At 39.3% G+C, this 14095-nt stretch overlaps 4 protein-coding genes and 1 long non-coding RNA gene across 5 annotated transcripts in view; 4 read left to right on the forward strand and 1 right to left on the reverse strand.

Moving 5' to 3' along the window:
• The window catches only part of LOC147817387 (uncharacterized), a 9946-nt gene extending 9026 nt beyond the window's left edge, over window positions 1-920 (reverse strand). Inside the window, exon 1 of the long non-coding RNA XR_015436431.1 lies at window positions 833-920. This is a non-coding gene — a long non-coding RNA (uncharacterized LOC147817387). The remainder of the gene's footprint in view (window positions 1-832) is intronic.
• Window positions 25-1619, forward strand: uraha (urate (5-hydroxyiso-) hydrolase a). The gene is made up of 4 exons (XM_023395746.2): window positions 25-387; window positions 811-950; window positions 1057-1192; window positions 1354-1619. The coding sequence occupies exons 1-4, from the start codon at window positions 67-69 to the stop codon at window positions 1441-1443; spliced, it is 687 nt and encodes a 228-aa protein (XP_023251514.1). The 5' UTR covers window positions 25-66; the 3' UTR covers window positions 1444-1619.
• Window positions 1620-2040: 421 nt separating this feature from the next.
• Window positions 2041-4841, forward strand: pdcd5 (programmed cell death 5). The gene is made up of 6 exons (XM_023395740.2): window positions 2041-2234; window positions 3349-3389; window positions 3741-3802; window positions 3888-3979; window positions 4083-4154; window positions 4234-4841. The coding sequence occupies exons 1-6, from the start codon at window positions 2169-2171 to the stop codon at window positions 4279-4281; spliced, it is 381 nt and encodes a 126-aa protein (XP_023251508.1). The 5' UTR covers window positions 2041-2168; the 3' UTR covers window positions 4282-4841.
• A 136-nt stretch (window positions 4842-4977) lies between these two features.
• On the forward strand, window positions 4978-9906 carry mvda (mevalonate (diphospho) decarboxylase a). The gene is made up of 10 exons (XM_023395739.2): window positions 4978-5649; window positions 5853-5923; window positions 6498-6612; window positions 6712-6858; window positions 7187-7386; window positions 7625-7699; window positions 7885-8103; window positions 8580-8695; window positions 8852-8960; window positions 9325-9906. The coding sequence occupies exons 1-10, from the start codon at window positions 5574-5576 to the stop codon at window positions 9403-9405; spliced, it is 1209 nt and encodes a 402-aa protein (XP_023251507.1). The 5' UTR covers window positions 4978-5573; the 3' UTR covers window positions 9406-9906.
• A 441-nt stretch (window positions 9907-10347) lies between these two features.
• Window positions 10348-13700, forward strand: cyba (cytochrome b-245, alpha polypeptide). Its single transcript, XM_023395687.2, has 6 exons — window positions 10348-10505; window positions 10814-10883; window positions 11692-11766; window positions 11893-11976; window positions 12111-12192; window positions 12629-13700. Exons 1-6 carry the CDS (start codon window positions 10448-10450, stop codon window positions 12812-12814), a joined length of 555 nt encoding a protein of 184 aa, XP_023251455.1. The 5' UTR covers window positions 10348-10447; the 3' UTR covers window positions 12815-13700.
• Window positions 13701-14095: the final 395 nt, after the last annotated feature.

A 14095-nucleotide genomic window follows, 5' to 3' on the forward strand; every position in this document is an offset into this window, starting at 1 on the left:
GGTCACCGAGTGGAGGGAAAATATATCCTGTCACCTAGTGATATACGGTTTTTGTCAGCCCCAGTCATGTCTTCTTCAAAACCTGCCGCGAAGAGAAAAGTTGGCGATGAGAACAGACAATTTCAGGAGAAGTGGGAGACGGAATATTTTTTTGTTGAGCACAGGGGCATCCCAACGTGTCTAATATGCACGGATAAAGTCGCGGTGCACAAGGAGTATAACATCAGACGTCATTACTCAACTAAACATGCTGAGGAGTATGCAAAATACCTGGGAGATGAGCGAGAGAACCGGGTCGCCAAACTTAAAACATGTCTACTGAGGCAACAAGATTTTTTCAAGAAAGCTAGCAAAGAGAGTGAAGCGGCTGTCAAAGCTAGCTACGTGGTGAGTGAGATGATTGCTAAGGCAGGATGGCCATTCAAAGACAGTGAGTTCATCAAACAGTGCATGTTACAGGCATAAGTCAAAGTTCAGGTCCAAACTTAAGGATGAGCATCTTAAAGCCATACTGAGGGTCTCAGTCGCTTCCTCCCTTCAAGCCAAATGTGGCTCAGCTGTGTGAGAGGAAGCGCTGCCAAGTCTCTGGCAGCAAGGAGTAGGAGGAAGTAAATGAAGCCTATGTTCTGGAGAACTGTTCATGTTCTGCATGTTCTGACTTGTTAAGATTGAGAAGATTGGATCAGTTGTACTTTTTTTTGGAATACTTGATGCGGCCCAGCCTCACCCAGACTCACCCAGACTCCAGCGGCCCCTAGGTAAACTGAGTTTGAGACCCCTGATTTAAAGTCTTACTTCCTTGTTCTGTAGAGCACTGCAATGGCTGGCTCACCTAGTCCTCTGACCACCCATGTGCTGAACACTGCGATGGGCGTCCCTGGATCGAACATGGCCCTCAGCCTCTATCGACAAGACCCTTCCACAAACGCTTGGAGATTGATGACCACTGGGTAATAACCTGGAAAACAGATCACAGAGTACAACCCTTTCAGAATCTCAAACATTACTCTTGAAAAATTCACATCATCAGTCACAGATCTTATGTCGTCTCAACAGGACCACTAATGATGATGGACGTTGCCCGGGACTCGTCACAAAAGAAGTGTTTACCTCTGGTGTGTACAAAATGCATTTTGAGACTGCTCAGTACTGGGCGAGTATGGGACAGACCTGCTTTTACCCCTATGTTGAGGTGAGGAAAGTTTTTGTGTTGAAATTTTAATATCCTCAGATTTTAGGTCTACTGCTGCTTTACATACTTATTTTTGTGACTGCATGGTGAATTTGTCTTGCGAATCTTGACAGTCAGTCAACATGTAATTGTTGATCTCTTTCATGTTTATTTTGTTTCAGATTGTGTTCACTATAAATGACCCTGGCCAAAAATACCACATCCCTCTTCTCCTGAGTCGCTTCTCTTACAGTACGTACAGAGGGAGCTAGAGACCAAACGTGATGGACTCCCGAGGCTACCTCCATCTATCAGCTGTCTAACACACCACAGGCAGTTGCAACTCCACCAGAAACATTTATGTCAGCATATATTCCATTTGAATGATTTTATTATATTCAGTATAACTTTTTTTGCAATTAATAAACCATATTACTCATATAATGTACTTATGCTTGTGCATGGTTATTATCAAATAAGGTGTTTACTGTCGGATGTGTTTTTCTTTTGTAAACATTAATGTGAATCCACGGCTAAGATTTTTCTAAACATTAGCACACTTTCTGTGGGGCAGAAAGTGGGGGACCAGACATAGTCGTGGAGATCTTAATGATGGTGTTAAAACTGGAGAGAAAAGGATGTAGTGTGGGTTTTCTATGGGTTCAAACGAACTGGCAAACGGAATTACAAAATGTTCTATTATAAAACTGTTTGGCGACGGGCTGCTCCAAAAAGAGAGAACTAGGGAAGTATACACTTCCTCAAACTCACGGATCTATATCACAAGATGTACAGTATACTGTAGGTCTCAGAGAGTTAAAGCAGCAATGACCTTATCACACCAGTGTGAGGCAGCAATGCACCAAACCGTGCCCATTCAGCCTGAAAGAAGACGAAGAAGAAGAAGGGCCTCGCCTCTGATGGGAGTCCAGTGTGGATTTTAGTACGCTATCTCATCCTTTTTCAGGCTTTTGGGTCTTTACTTCTACTGTAAACCATGGCAGACGACGAATTGGAGGCAATTAGGCGGCAAAGAATGGCGGAGCTACAGGCAAAGCACGGGGTAAGGCAAAACATGAGCTGGAGAGCGTGTTTGCGCCCTCCTTATAAGGAGATGCTGAGCCCAGTGTGCTGCTAGCTAGTGTAGCTAAACCAGTCACCACAACTCAACTCATTTGGCTGTCACACAGGGAACAAACATAGCTCATCTATAGGTGCTGTTCTCAATGTAAATAAACTTTAATTATTTTAGCTCAGCAGTGAGCGAGATAAATCCCAGTAAGAAACCAGCATCGTTTCCCTGCTAGCTGTGTTTCGGCCGAGACAGCGCTCTGACAATAACAGCGATATCAGAGCAAATCTGAACAATGAATTATACAAAGTTAACCTGTTTTAAAGTATTCTTGGCCAAATTCAAAAGTAGACAATAGATTATTTAGTTTTCTGTTAAGTGAGAAGGAAGGACAGTTTCCTCGGCGATACGTGTTTCTTCAGTAAATAATAAACTGGAAAAGCAACAACAGGAAACTATTGGAAGGCAGTAGTTGTAATAAAAGCATGTATTTACATTATGATAAAACCATGATATGTTGTTATTCTTTATGAATAAAATGTTTTGGGGCAGATTTCAAGGTTTCATCACACTGAATACACAGTATGTTCTTACATTACTGGATCACACATAATGCTCAACACAGCCTGATTAATGAAGTGATGTTAGTAACTTCTCACAGATGCATTGCTGTAGGTAACAAAACATTTGCACCCCAGAAGGGCTAAAGATATATCTGAGATTGAGTTGCAATGCTTAGTTGAGTAATTGCTAGACATACAGGATAGAAGAAATTATTATCAGATGATATATTATCATAAGATTTTGTAAACTTGATTGCTATCAGCCTCAATGATCCAGTATTGGTGGTGATTTGGGGCCCCATCCCTTCCTTTCCTTAGCTTTTGGTTCTTGAACTTGAACCAGAAATGGTCTCAGACTTAAATTTATAAGACTGTATTGTTGTAAATTGGAACTTGACATTAAGATGGGGTAACTCATTTTGATTTTAAGCTAGTAACCAAAGTTAAGGGAATATGGGCTGGTTTGAAATTCTTATCCTTAGATGTTCTCTTATACTTTCTCCAACCTAAATGTGGTGTTGCTGTCTCACATATTCTTTCAGGATGCTTCAAATAATCAGCAAGGAGAGGAGGCCAAACAAAGGTAAGATGTGTAATTAATTTAAACACATACAAGTATAGTGATTAGTATTTACTAATATATATATATATATATATATATATATATATATATATATATATATACTACCTTTGCTTCTGTACAGTTCTTATAAACAAAAAGCTTTTAAATTGAAAAAAATCTGTGTAATGAATTATCTACAAACTACTGTCAGATGATTACCGAGGCACAGTCTATTTGAAAAGCAATGAGAACTATACAATCTAAAAGTGTAACTGAGGGACCAAGCTGTTGCTCGGGTGGCTTGACAGGTTAATAATTGCATTTTTTCTGTTTAAAAGCTGATGTGGGAATATTATTACTTTTTATTCACAGAGAATCAGACATGAGGAACTCCATATTGGCTCAAGTTCTAGACCAGTCGGCCCGTGCCAGATGTAAGTGTGTCCTCAAAATCATCTTGTAGGCTGTTGAAATTTCCCTTTGCAAAATGAATCACGTTCTCTTATTTTCTTTTCTCAGTGAGCAATCTCGCTTTGGTGAAGCCAGAGAAGGCCAATGCAGTGGAAAACTATCTCATTCAAATGGCTCGTTTTGGGAAGTTAGGAGGAAAGGTAAGAAAATAATCTCTGATGCTTTAATCACTGTACGTGTGGCCTTATGTTTATATTCTTACACATGGCAACAGGGCAATGAACAGATTTTCTCTTTTGTCAGATTTCGGAGTCAGGTTTGATCGAGATCCTAGAAAAAGTCAGTCAACAAACAGAGAAAAAGATGACTGTCAAAGTAAGTTCCACTGAAATGTCACATATGCTTGATTCATTTGCAGTCTCTTGACAATCTTACATTTTTTATCCTCTGCCAGTTCAACAGACAGAGGGTGATGGACTCAGACGATGAGGACGATTACTAACTTTAAACTGGAGCCCTGGAATGAGCCAAGAAATCAGGAGAGGATATGCTTTACTGGGACTCTGATAGCATCTTTGACCAGCATATTCCTGTTAGCTGAATCCTGGGATGCCACACTAGCTTCTGTGTGTCTCTGGAAACTACATACCAAGAGGGAAAAGAAAGGATGTGAAGTTGACATTGTGTCATATGTGGTGGGGGGTAGAATACACACAGTGTCAAATAAGGTGTTGTTTTTGTTGCTACAAAATTTGCGCTGCTGGTGTTGTACCCCAGATAACTCATGGCACGTGTGATTTATCACGTCCTCCTTAGTAGTTATTATTTTCTCTTTTATTTCTCCCGGTTGACTTCTGTTCTTCAAACATAAGAGGCTAGACAAAATGCAGAACATATTTATGTTTATGCATTTTATCTAGACTGCTGAATTAATACAATATACCATTCTCTATTCAGGGCCAATGTTCCATTAGCCTTGGATGTTGCACCTGGATATTTTCTTTTTGCTGACATGTATCATAAAGGTTTACATAAAAATAAAAAAAAAAAGCCTTAAATCTACATGCTTGCTTTTTCTAATATGATCATTAATAATATGAATAAGTGTTTTGAGTTTTTACACAGTTTTTGGTTTTCATTTCAGAAACAAGTTAACAGATTGCCAAATGTATCCAACTACTTTTAAAATAAAAAGAATGAGGGAGAAACTTGACTTTATTTTATATATGTAAGAAATGCTGTGTCAAGTCCAATAACACTAGGCTAATAAAGCTTTGTTTCCACAAAATACTAGGATAATAACCACTGTAAATGTACCTGAATACTTTCAATACTGTATATCATCCCAAATTTAAGTATTTAGCTTGTATATATCTGTATTCAGCTGTCGATTTACAATTACAGTCAGTTTTTATTTTTTATTTCATAAATATACCCTTTCCCCAGGCTGCTACACTGTTTTATTATACAAATACATTGAGTATAGACTTGAAATAACTACAATGAGCCTAACGCTGTGTGGGAGGGTCTCTGCCCTTGCCCCATTTTCGCACGACCGTGGTCAGATGATTTCTCATTGGCTACTTCGACTGTTTCGTCAAAAGGGCTCAGCTCTGATTGGCGGAGGCGTTAGCCACATGTTCAACACCAGCCAATGAGGAGAGACCTCCGCGCTTCAGTAAAGGTTTAGTTAGCGATAGTGAAGCTGCTAAACACGAGAGGAGTTTGTACACCGTATTTAAGACTATTCAGGTGCAGTTTTATCACTGCAAAGGTCGGATTACATTCACAGCTATGTCTGAGAATAGTATGGACAAGCCAAACATAGTTACATGCGCCGCTCCAGTGAATATAGCTGTCATCAAATACTGTAAGTATGTTTAGCTTTGTGTAGTAGGTTTGTAACTGTAGGACGCTATGCAAACTAAATCCTGTATAAACGACCATACATGTGTTTCTTGATTGGTGACTTGTGTGTTAAAAAATGGAAATTAATGAGGTGCATTCGGTGTCAAAGCTATTCATATTGTTTAATATATGAGTTATGCACTGTATATAAAACTTACTTTTCAGGGGGCAAGAGAAATGAAGAACTAATTCTACCCATTAACTCATCCTTGAGTGTCACATTGCATCAAGACCAGGTATTTAAATAAACAACCTTTTTATGGATCTGTCTATGAATCATTTGTTTGTGTGTGTGTGTGTGTGTGTGTGTGTGTGTGTGTGTGTGATTCTGTGTGTGTGCGTGCGCGCGTGCTCCAGTTCAGAGCTGCAACAGTGAACGGATGTATCTTCCTGCTATCATATAAAGACTCCATAAACAAAGTACAGAAGAGGTTCATCCAGCCATATCTTTCATACCATGTTTGTGTTCACTGCTAGTTTCAGTTTGGATGGTCAGTCTTGAATTGTCTAACAACAAACATTGTAGCAGAACTGGCATTGCAGCAGCGTCAACATCTGTGTGATAAGGATGCTGTAAAATGTTTATTTACCAAATTTAACTGAAGCATTAAAAGATGGCATAAATACATGATTCTGATTGTAGAAAATATTGACCTTGGCTTTGAATTGTACCTGGATGATGGGTGACATAAATGGTGTCATATGTTGTGTAATATCTTGAGGATAAAGTTTTCTAATGTGATATTTTCATAGTGATGAGATAGATAACTAGCTGTTATAGATTTGTCTGGTCTTACTTCTTCTTTTCAGCTGAAAACAACCACAACAGTTGCATCAAGCAGATCATTTCAGGAGGATCGAATATGGCTCAACGGCAAAGAAGAGGACATAACCCATCAAAGACTACAGTCCTGTCTCAGAGAGAGTGAGTCCTGTCCGATTTATTTTTCCTCCATAAAAGCACAGAAAGGATAAAAACTGGGAGTGCAGGTTACAATGGCATTTTTCTATCTTCTGAATGTAGTTCGGCGATTAGCACGGAAGAGGCGTAATGATGGAGACCCTGGTTTGGATTCAACCGGTTTGTCTCACAAAGTCCACATCTGCTCGGTTAACAACTTCCCCACTGCTGCTGGACTTGCCTCCTCAGCTGCAGGATTCGCTTGCCTAGGTGAGAGAGTAAGCTATGTTTCAATGCAAGATTGAAACTACACTAATGATACTAGAGTACTTATTCTATTTAAATTCCAGTAGCTACTTTTCTGCACAGAATAATGTAAGGAAGCAGACATAGTAGAAGGTATAAGTTCAAACTTTACTATGTTGCCTGTGTTGGTCTATTCTTCAATATGGATAGTAGCACAAACTTTAAAACCATTTATATATAAATATAACTCTGAAACTACAGCTATAACTATAAAACTACAAAATAATAATGTTGTCTCCTCTTTATACCAGGCTGTTCTGTGCTTACTCCCTCTGTTGTCCCTGTGTTGCAGTTTACACTCTGGCTCGGGTGTTTGGCGTCGAAGGGGAGTTGTCGGGGATTGCTCGGCAAGGCTCAGGCAGCGCATGCAGGAGTATGTATGGGGGGTTTGTGCAGTGGATCATGGGACAAAAAGATGATGGCAAGGACAGTCTCGCCCAGCAGGTGGAACCAGAGACTCACTGGCCTGAGCTCCGAATCCTCGTACTGGTGGTGGGTGTGATTGTGTGTGTGAGTCTATGAAATGAGAATGAGAGCACGAATGTGAGTCAGTGATGCATTGGCACTTTTATGCTCTATCGTAAAGAGTCACATCTTTGTTATTTTTACATTTATAAACGACAATTTCTTGTGTAACATGTCGAGTAAGTGTCTTCAACAATCTCAAATACACATTGTAGTTGAGAATAGTTAAGTTACACCAGGTGTAATTTGATGTGCTTTCTCACAGGCCAGTGCTGAGCGGAAACCAATAGGCAGCACCTCTGGAATGCAAACCAGTGTAGAAACAAGCTGTCTCCTAAAGGTAATTTGTTCACCCTGTAACATGCAGTACTGAGTGTACTAACATTACTGTCAATACTGTTAGGAGTGGTGATTACTGGCATGTTGGTCTATACCTCATTTAAACAAGATGTGAAGTGAGGAGGAGATGTCAGCTGACTGATACTCACAAGAGGGACTGTGTCCATTGTTTCTGTGTGGGTGTAGCACCGGGCTGAGTCTGTTGTCCCGAGCCGCATGGCAGAGATGATTGAAGCGGTGCAGAGAAAGGACTTCACTGCATTTGCTGAACTAACCATGAAGGACAGTAACCAGTTCCATGCCACTTGCCTTGACACATACCCTCCTATCTTCTACCTCAGTAGTGTGTCTCAACAGGTCATCAGCTTGGTGCATCGGTATAACAGGCACTATGGGGAGACGAGGGTAAGCAACATCACAGTTCTGTTCCTGAGAAAAGCACAGAAAATAACTGTGTACTGTCCCTGATACTGCTTTTTGGCAAAATGACAACACAATTCAATAAAAGAGAGAAAATCAAATTAATGTTAATTCCCAATGGTTAAGATTAAGTTTCAGTTAACTGCAAAATGATGTACAGTAAATAAGTGGAAACGTGACTGCTCTGAAGGGTGAAAACCCATTTGAAATGCCTTAGGAAATGCCTTGCAAAATGATTGGTGTCTATGTCTTATAATAATTTTTTCATCTCGTGTGTATAACTGCGGCCACCTGACTTACTATTACTTACTATCACTGCTAATGAGAGTGTGTCAGTTGACACAGCTGAGTTTCTGAGGTGGTATAATGAAGATGTGAAACTTGTGGGGTGGTTTTCAAACTGGGGAACAGACAAAAAACTCTCCTTCTTTATATGACTATCATTGTCTGTTTCCTTCTAGGTGGCCTACACTTTTGATGCAGGGCCCAATGCTGTGATCTTCACTCTGCAGCAGCATGTTCCTGAGTTTGTCCAGTTGATTCAACATTTCTTTCCCTCGGATACCAATGGAGGACAGTGAGTTGACAGTTATCAGACTTACCTAGCTTTACTGCGTCGTCTGCTGCAAGTCACTTTATCTGAGTAAATATATGACTCTGTTGTAAATGTTAAGGTGTGTTTTCCGCCAGGCCCTTTTTAAGGTGTCACTGAGTGTTTCTTCCTTCTTTGCAGGTTTATTAAGGGTCTTCCAGTTAACAGTGCTTCTATTTCTGAGGACCTGAAGCAGGCTATTGGTCTAGAGCCCATGCCAAAGGGAATAAACTACATTATTAGTACCAAGGTACACACATACACAAATTTGATTTTTGTCTGCATTTCCTTCAAATATTCTTCTTCGTAACATTGTGTTGCACTACTTTGGCTGAATATTGTAGCACATATTGTGATATACAGCAGTCTGCTTTACTGCTGCAGCACTAGAGAGTTAATCCAGTCTTTGACCTTTTTTATTTTTATTTTACAATATTCTTTTATTATTATTGTTCTTTATTATTAGCATTTATTATATATATTTATTATTTAAAATATTTGGTTTAGATGTCATTAGACCAACTTTTAAATTTGATGCGTTTTAGATGTTACCACAGAGAGACTCTGTTCTTTGGTATGAGTCACTGACAATCTTTTCTTGTTTTGTTTTGAAGGCTGGACCAGGCCCTTGTGTTGTGGAGGATCCCACTCAGCACCTGCTTGGATCTGATGGTTTCCCCAAGAAAACTGAATGATGCCCCTGCAGCCCTAAAGTTTCACTGAGCAATAATGAAGCTAATTCAGCAGAAAAAAAAAAAAAAAACTGCATTTCACATATGTAAAAAGGTTTTTATAATGGCAACACCAGGCACCTCCTTTGCTATTATGCGTGCTAATATTTCCCCCTTCATTTCTCAAATTGGACTAGTGTGCCTCTCTGTCTTTACATCAAACTGTATGCTTCTATGTTTATGCATAGCTCTCCACAGCTCTCAGTATCTGGAGGCAGTTATTGCTGTCGAGTTGACGAGTGTGACTAAAGGGTTTGCTCACAGACTTGAGCTTGTGCTGGTAGATATGGGGTGCCAACAATGCACTTTCACCACTTCTATATGTCTAAGGAGGTTATTTTACATGAAATTGTCACTTTAATAATTTGTTTTTCATTTTCATCTTTTGAAAACATACTGTACCAACTTAAGTGATGTTCATATTATTCTGTAAAACCAAATAAAGTATATTTTAGTCAATATAAATGAAGTTGCTTCTTGTTTTTTGGACAGTCATTGAGATAGCTTTAACAGTCCAGATGATAGTTCCAGATTATACTTTGCTTTGTTTCAGTGTATTTTGTGTCTTTTTTCAGTGACAGGGTAAATGACAACAAAACAGAAATAATATGGTATACTTAAATTGCCCTACATTGGTATGTTGCTAAGTCATAGCAGATTAAGTCTCTTAGCTCAGTGTGCTTTGAAAAATCACCTATCAGTCAAATCTATGAAGTCGTTCATCACAAATCAGATATGAAAGGGTTTGACTTCAACCTGTAAGATTTACTCATGACATTCACTGGGTTCACCAGAATCTCAAACTAACCTGAGTTTAGTCCTTTTGTCAGGTCATTTTTGTGGACATGACGCTTGAAAGGGAGCTTGGCTAACATAAGCCCCGCCCCCAGCCGCGCACACCTCACATCTGGTAAAAACATTTTCTTCCTTGTAGAGACAGTCAAAGGTGTGAGTCGTTCTCTGGAGAATTTCAGTCGTCTGCAGTGGAGCTGTGAAGGTGAACGCAATGGGTAAAATAGAGTGGGCGATGTGGGCCAACGAGCAGGCTCTGGCTTCAGGACTCAGTGAGTATGAAAACTTCAAAAACGGCTATCTAGTAATGTCCAATTCACTTATATGAGCAGTTTAATTCAGTATAGTATACTTTCATAAGACGTTATGTTCTTAGCTTTGCTTATAGAGTAAATCCACTCATTGGTTTTATTACAGTTTTACATAATTCCAATCTGTAAATTCAGTTCTGTATTAAAAAGAGCTGCATTTCAAATTCAAGTAAATGTACAATTTAATAGGCCTGTGTCATGGTGTAGAGTTATAAAAGGTATATTGTCTTTTGCATTTTACATTTTTTCTTCCTGTTTCCTTCTTTCAGTTCTCCTCACTGGAGGCATTGTGGGGGTGGCTGGACAGTTCAGGGGTTGGCAGTTTGCTGCTTATGCAGTGTATCCTTTATACTTTGCATCAACCAAAACAGTAGCTTATAACCCAAAGAAGTTGTTTTCTAAGACCCTTTTTCAAAGATAGATAGATAGATAGATAGAAATATAGTTTAAGATCTGCTATCATGAATGATTTCTCTACCAGAACTGAAGTCTGTTCAGAGGAAGTTTGCAGCTATATACTGTTTATGACTATTAGTTTTTTAGTACGACAGGCTACTGTGCTGTGTGAAAATTCATAAATCTCGAACCTTAAAAGTAGAAATGTCATTTAAGTGACTAAAATGTAGGGGGAAAAGTAAATTGAAGTCACTGCCCATATCAACTACATGCATATTTATAGTATTAATTAAAAGTTGCTATCTAGATGGTGCCGATGGCATCTGTTGAAATACTTTCTGTAGGCGTAACTAACAGAGTGTTTACACATATGATACATTACACGGTCGACTGACCACGATGAGGTGTCATATTATTGTTTAAACCCGGTCTTATATTTGTCTGTATTAAGGCTTGAACAGATATATAATGTCTCAAATATGTCTGCCTCCATTTAGATGCAAGAATCACTATATTTTTTGCACTGGTGAAAATACAACATGGCTGAAATTGTTTTTTTTCCCCCTTGAATTCTTACCATATTTTACATTCTCCTTTATATCAGAAACAATCAGTCCATTCATCCGTTTTCCTACACCTGCTGAACCATTTCAGGGCCACTAATATTCATTTAATTTCACGTTGACGTCCTTTCAGTTATTATTTGACTTAGTCGATCATGTAAGATGAAACAACCTTGACAGACGACTAGTGCCGCTGGAGCGTTTGTGTGTCTTCTTGAGTATCCCAGAAGCAAGAGGTCCAAGGGCACAAGTATGGCCAGAACGTAAGTGATGTTTTATCATTTCATGTTTTTGCAACGTATTTGCTGTGGTTTAATGGACACATTCTGTGATATTATTGCCTGCAAAGCGTGTTGCTCACTATTGTGTTTCGATTGTGTTTCCCTCAGGGGCCAGTACTGCTTCACTGTGTGTGTAAAAGCCTTCGGGCCATTAACAAGGAACTACTATGTCAGAGCCTTTTTGCACGCTGCGTGAGTTCACTTTATCCGCCACTTACCTTTGCTAAACAGCATTCCTCTCATTGACAGTCAGTCTCTCCAAAAAAAGACTTGTCATAACCGTTTTATGTCCTCAAAATCTCTTCCTGTCTTTTGGCTTTTCTTAGAATCTGTGTACCTGGAGGCTTCATGCTGGCCACGGTCCTCGGATGTGTGTGCCTCGGTATAGCCAGCCTCATCTACCTTGCGGTAAGTTGGTATCATTTACCACGTTATTCTCCAGTCTAGCAGGTGAAATATTGCCAAGGTTGGTAAAGTTATTAGTTGTGGCAGAAAGAGGTCAGTTGATTGAAACAAGGAAATGGTAACAAGGAAGAGATTGTTTCATTACAGGGACCTCTGTTGAGACATGGCCCTTAGTTATGAAAGCTGACGGTCAGGGGTGTGACTGAATTCTTCAACAGTTCTAAATGTGGCAGACAGAGTTATAAAGCTTTCTAGGCTGCAGTTTATCTAATCATAATTATACATAAAGCTGTGAGTGTACAGTAAAAGAGCCACTGTTACTCAACATTTCATTATTGTTGTTGCTATTTTAACCAATCAAGTTAGCCATGCTTAACTTGCTCTTACAGTAGCCAATCACTACTGACTTGAATTCCTTGTCACCTTTTTGCTTTTATAGGCAGCTATCCATGGTGAGCACTGGGAGCCCATTCTTCCACGGAAGGAGGTCCGAAAGCCAGTAGATAGCGTAAAGAATCCTCCTCAGAACCCACCTCCAAGACCTCCTCCAGAGATGCACAGGAAACGGGTTGATGACCTGGAGGGAGCAGCATACGATAACCCCATGACTGTGACCGACGAGTAACCAGTCTAGTGCCCCATCCTCTTTATCTCTGTAACCAGTCACTGCGGGACGTCACCAGGTTCTGTGATTCTGGACAAATGGATAGTTTTCGGAAGTCTAGTGAAGTTAGTGACTGGACAACATGTCGGGTACATGTTTTTATACCTCAACCTGCAGAGAAATATCTTAAAAATTGAATATCATGTTTTACTTTTGAACAAAAAAACATGCCACAGGAGATAAATGTAAATGCTATAGCTGCTAAGTGGCAACCACATATATGTATTGTCAAGTCAAAGGACTTTATGTTGTATTTTAACTGCTGTGATAAAAGTAAAATAATAAGTAAAATACTTGTTTTCTGCTCCAACCATCATATATTTCAAACTTTGTTGCATCCACTGTATTGTGTTGTCATTCATAGATCTCACAATATATTGTAAACTGTATACATTATGTTACATTCTGTTCTTAACCCTTGTGTAATTGTTTCAGCTAAACACAATACTGTGGGGCAACCCTCTACTGTTTGCTAGGAATAAATTGACACATTTTCTTTTGGCAGTATCAGGCTGATATTAACCATATATTATTTTTTTGTGTACTTTTGATATCTTGTAATCAAATCCGTTGCACTCATCGAATCATATCTGTCTTAGTTTTGTACTTGCATCTCATTTTACAAGTTTCCTTTGGAAAATTATTTTAAGTAATGACATTTGCAACTTCCCCCTTTCGCAAGCACACTGAATTTCAATAAACCAGAATTTCCCCTTCTCATCTCAAGTGTTTCTTGAGATGCAATTTTTCATTGTGACATAGTTTGTCACAGTACCATCCTTTGTTGGCTTGCGATGGAAAGAATGTACAATTAAAACATCTGGCTTAACTGCTAGTTGTCAGACAAGTTCTGTGCTTTTGTGTCAGATCTTGTCTCATGTCTCTGGGGTTTCTTTTGAAGGTCACAGCTGACCTGTTATGCAGCTTGAGCATGTGTGGCAAACTCAGAGGTACAATGATACTTCCTCATTTTGGTTTGTGAGGCTGTAAGATTTGAGACACACCACCAATGTCTAATCTTTCTACCAATAACGAATAAGAAGAAACAATGAAAACTTGCCTGTCTTGATCAGGCAGTTTTACTCTCTCTCAGTTTTACTCTGCCACCTCCTGCTGCATGAGAGAACTACAAACTAACCGAGAGGACTTGGGGAACAGTGAATATGTTGCATAAGATTTTTAGGGAACGTGAGACAGAACAAGTTCATTTATAGAGCACTGAAAAAGAGTGAAAAAGTACCT

The sequence above is a fragment of the Seriola lalandi genome, unplaced genomic scaffold, assembly GCF_002814215.2.
Source record: "Seriola lalandi dorsalis isolate HSWRI2012SDOR001 ecotype SW California unplaced genomic scaffold, Sedor1 jcf7180002054968, whole genome shotgun sequence".
Lineage (NCBI taxonomy): Eukaryota > Metazoa > Chordata > Actinopteri > Carangiformes > Carangidae > Seriola > Seriola lalandi.

Coding starts and splice junctions, on each gene's coding strand:
- uraha (XM_023395746.2), top strand. CDS start 67: ATGTCTTCTTCAAAACCTGCCGCGAAGAGAAAAGTTGGCGATGAGAAC. Junction 951..1,056: donor TGGAGATTGATGACCACTGG/GTAATAACCTGG, acceptor TCGTCTCAACAG/GACCACTAATGATGATGGAC. Junction 1,193..1,353: donor GCTTTTACCCCTATGTTGAG/GTGAGGAAAGTT, acceptor ATTTTGTTTCAG/ATTGTGTTCACTATAAATGA.
- pdcd5 (XM_023395740.2), top strand. CDS start 2,169: ATGGCAGACGACGAATTGGAGGCAATTAGGCGGCAAAGAATGGCGGAG. Junction 2,235..3,348: donor AGCTACAGGCAAAGCACGGG/GTAAGGCAAAAC, acceptor ATATTCTTTCAG/GATGCTTCAAATAATCAGCA. Junction 3,390..3,740: donor GGAGAGGAGGCCAAACAAAG/GTAAGATGTGTA, acceptor TTTTATTCACAG/AGAATCAGACATGAGGAACT.
- mvda (XM_023395739.2), top strand. CDS start 5,574: ATGTCTGAGAATAGTATGGACAAGCCAAACATAGTTACATGCGCCGCT. Junction 6,859..7,186: donor TGCAGGATTCGCTTGCCTAG/GTGAGAGAGTAA, acceptor CCTGTGTTGCAG/TTTACACTCTGGCTCGGGTG. Junction 8,104..8,579: donor GGCACTATGGGGAGACGAGG/GTAAGCAACATC, acceptor GTTTCCTTCTAG/GTGGCCTACACTTTTGATGC.
- cyba (XM_023395687.2), top strand. CDS start 10,448: ATGGGTAAAATAGAGTGGGCGATGTGGGCCAACGAGCAGGCTCTGGCT. Junction 11,977..12,110: donor AGAGCCTTTTTGCACGCTGC/GTGAGTTCACTT, acceptor GGCTTTTCTTAG/AATCTGTGTACCTGGAGGCT. Junction 12,193..12,628: donor CCAGCCTCATCTACCTTGCG/GTAAGTTGGTAT, acceptor TTGCTTTTATAG/GCAGCTATCCATGGTGAGCA.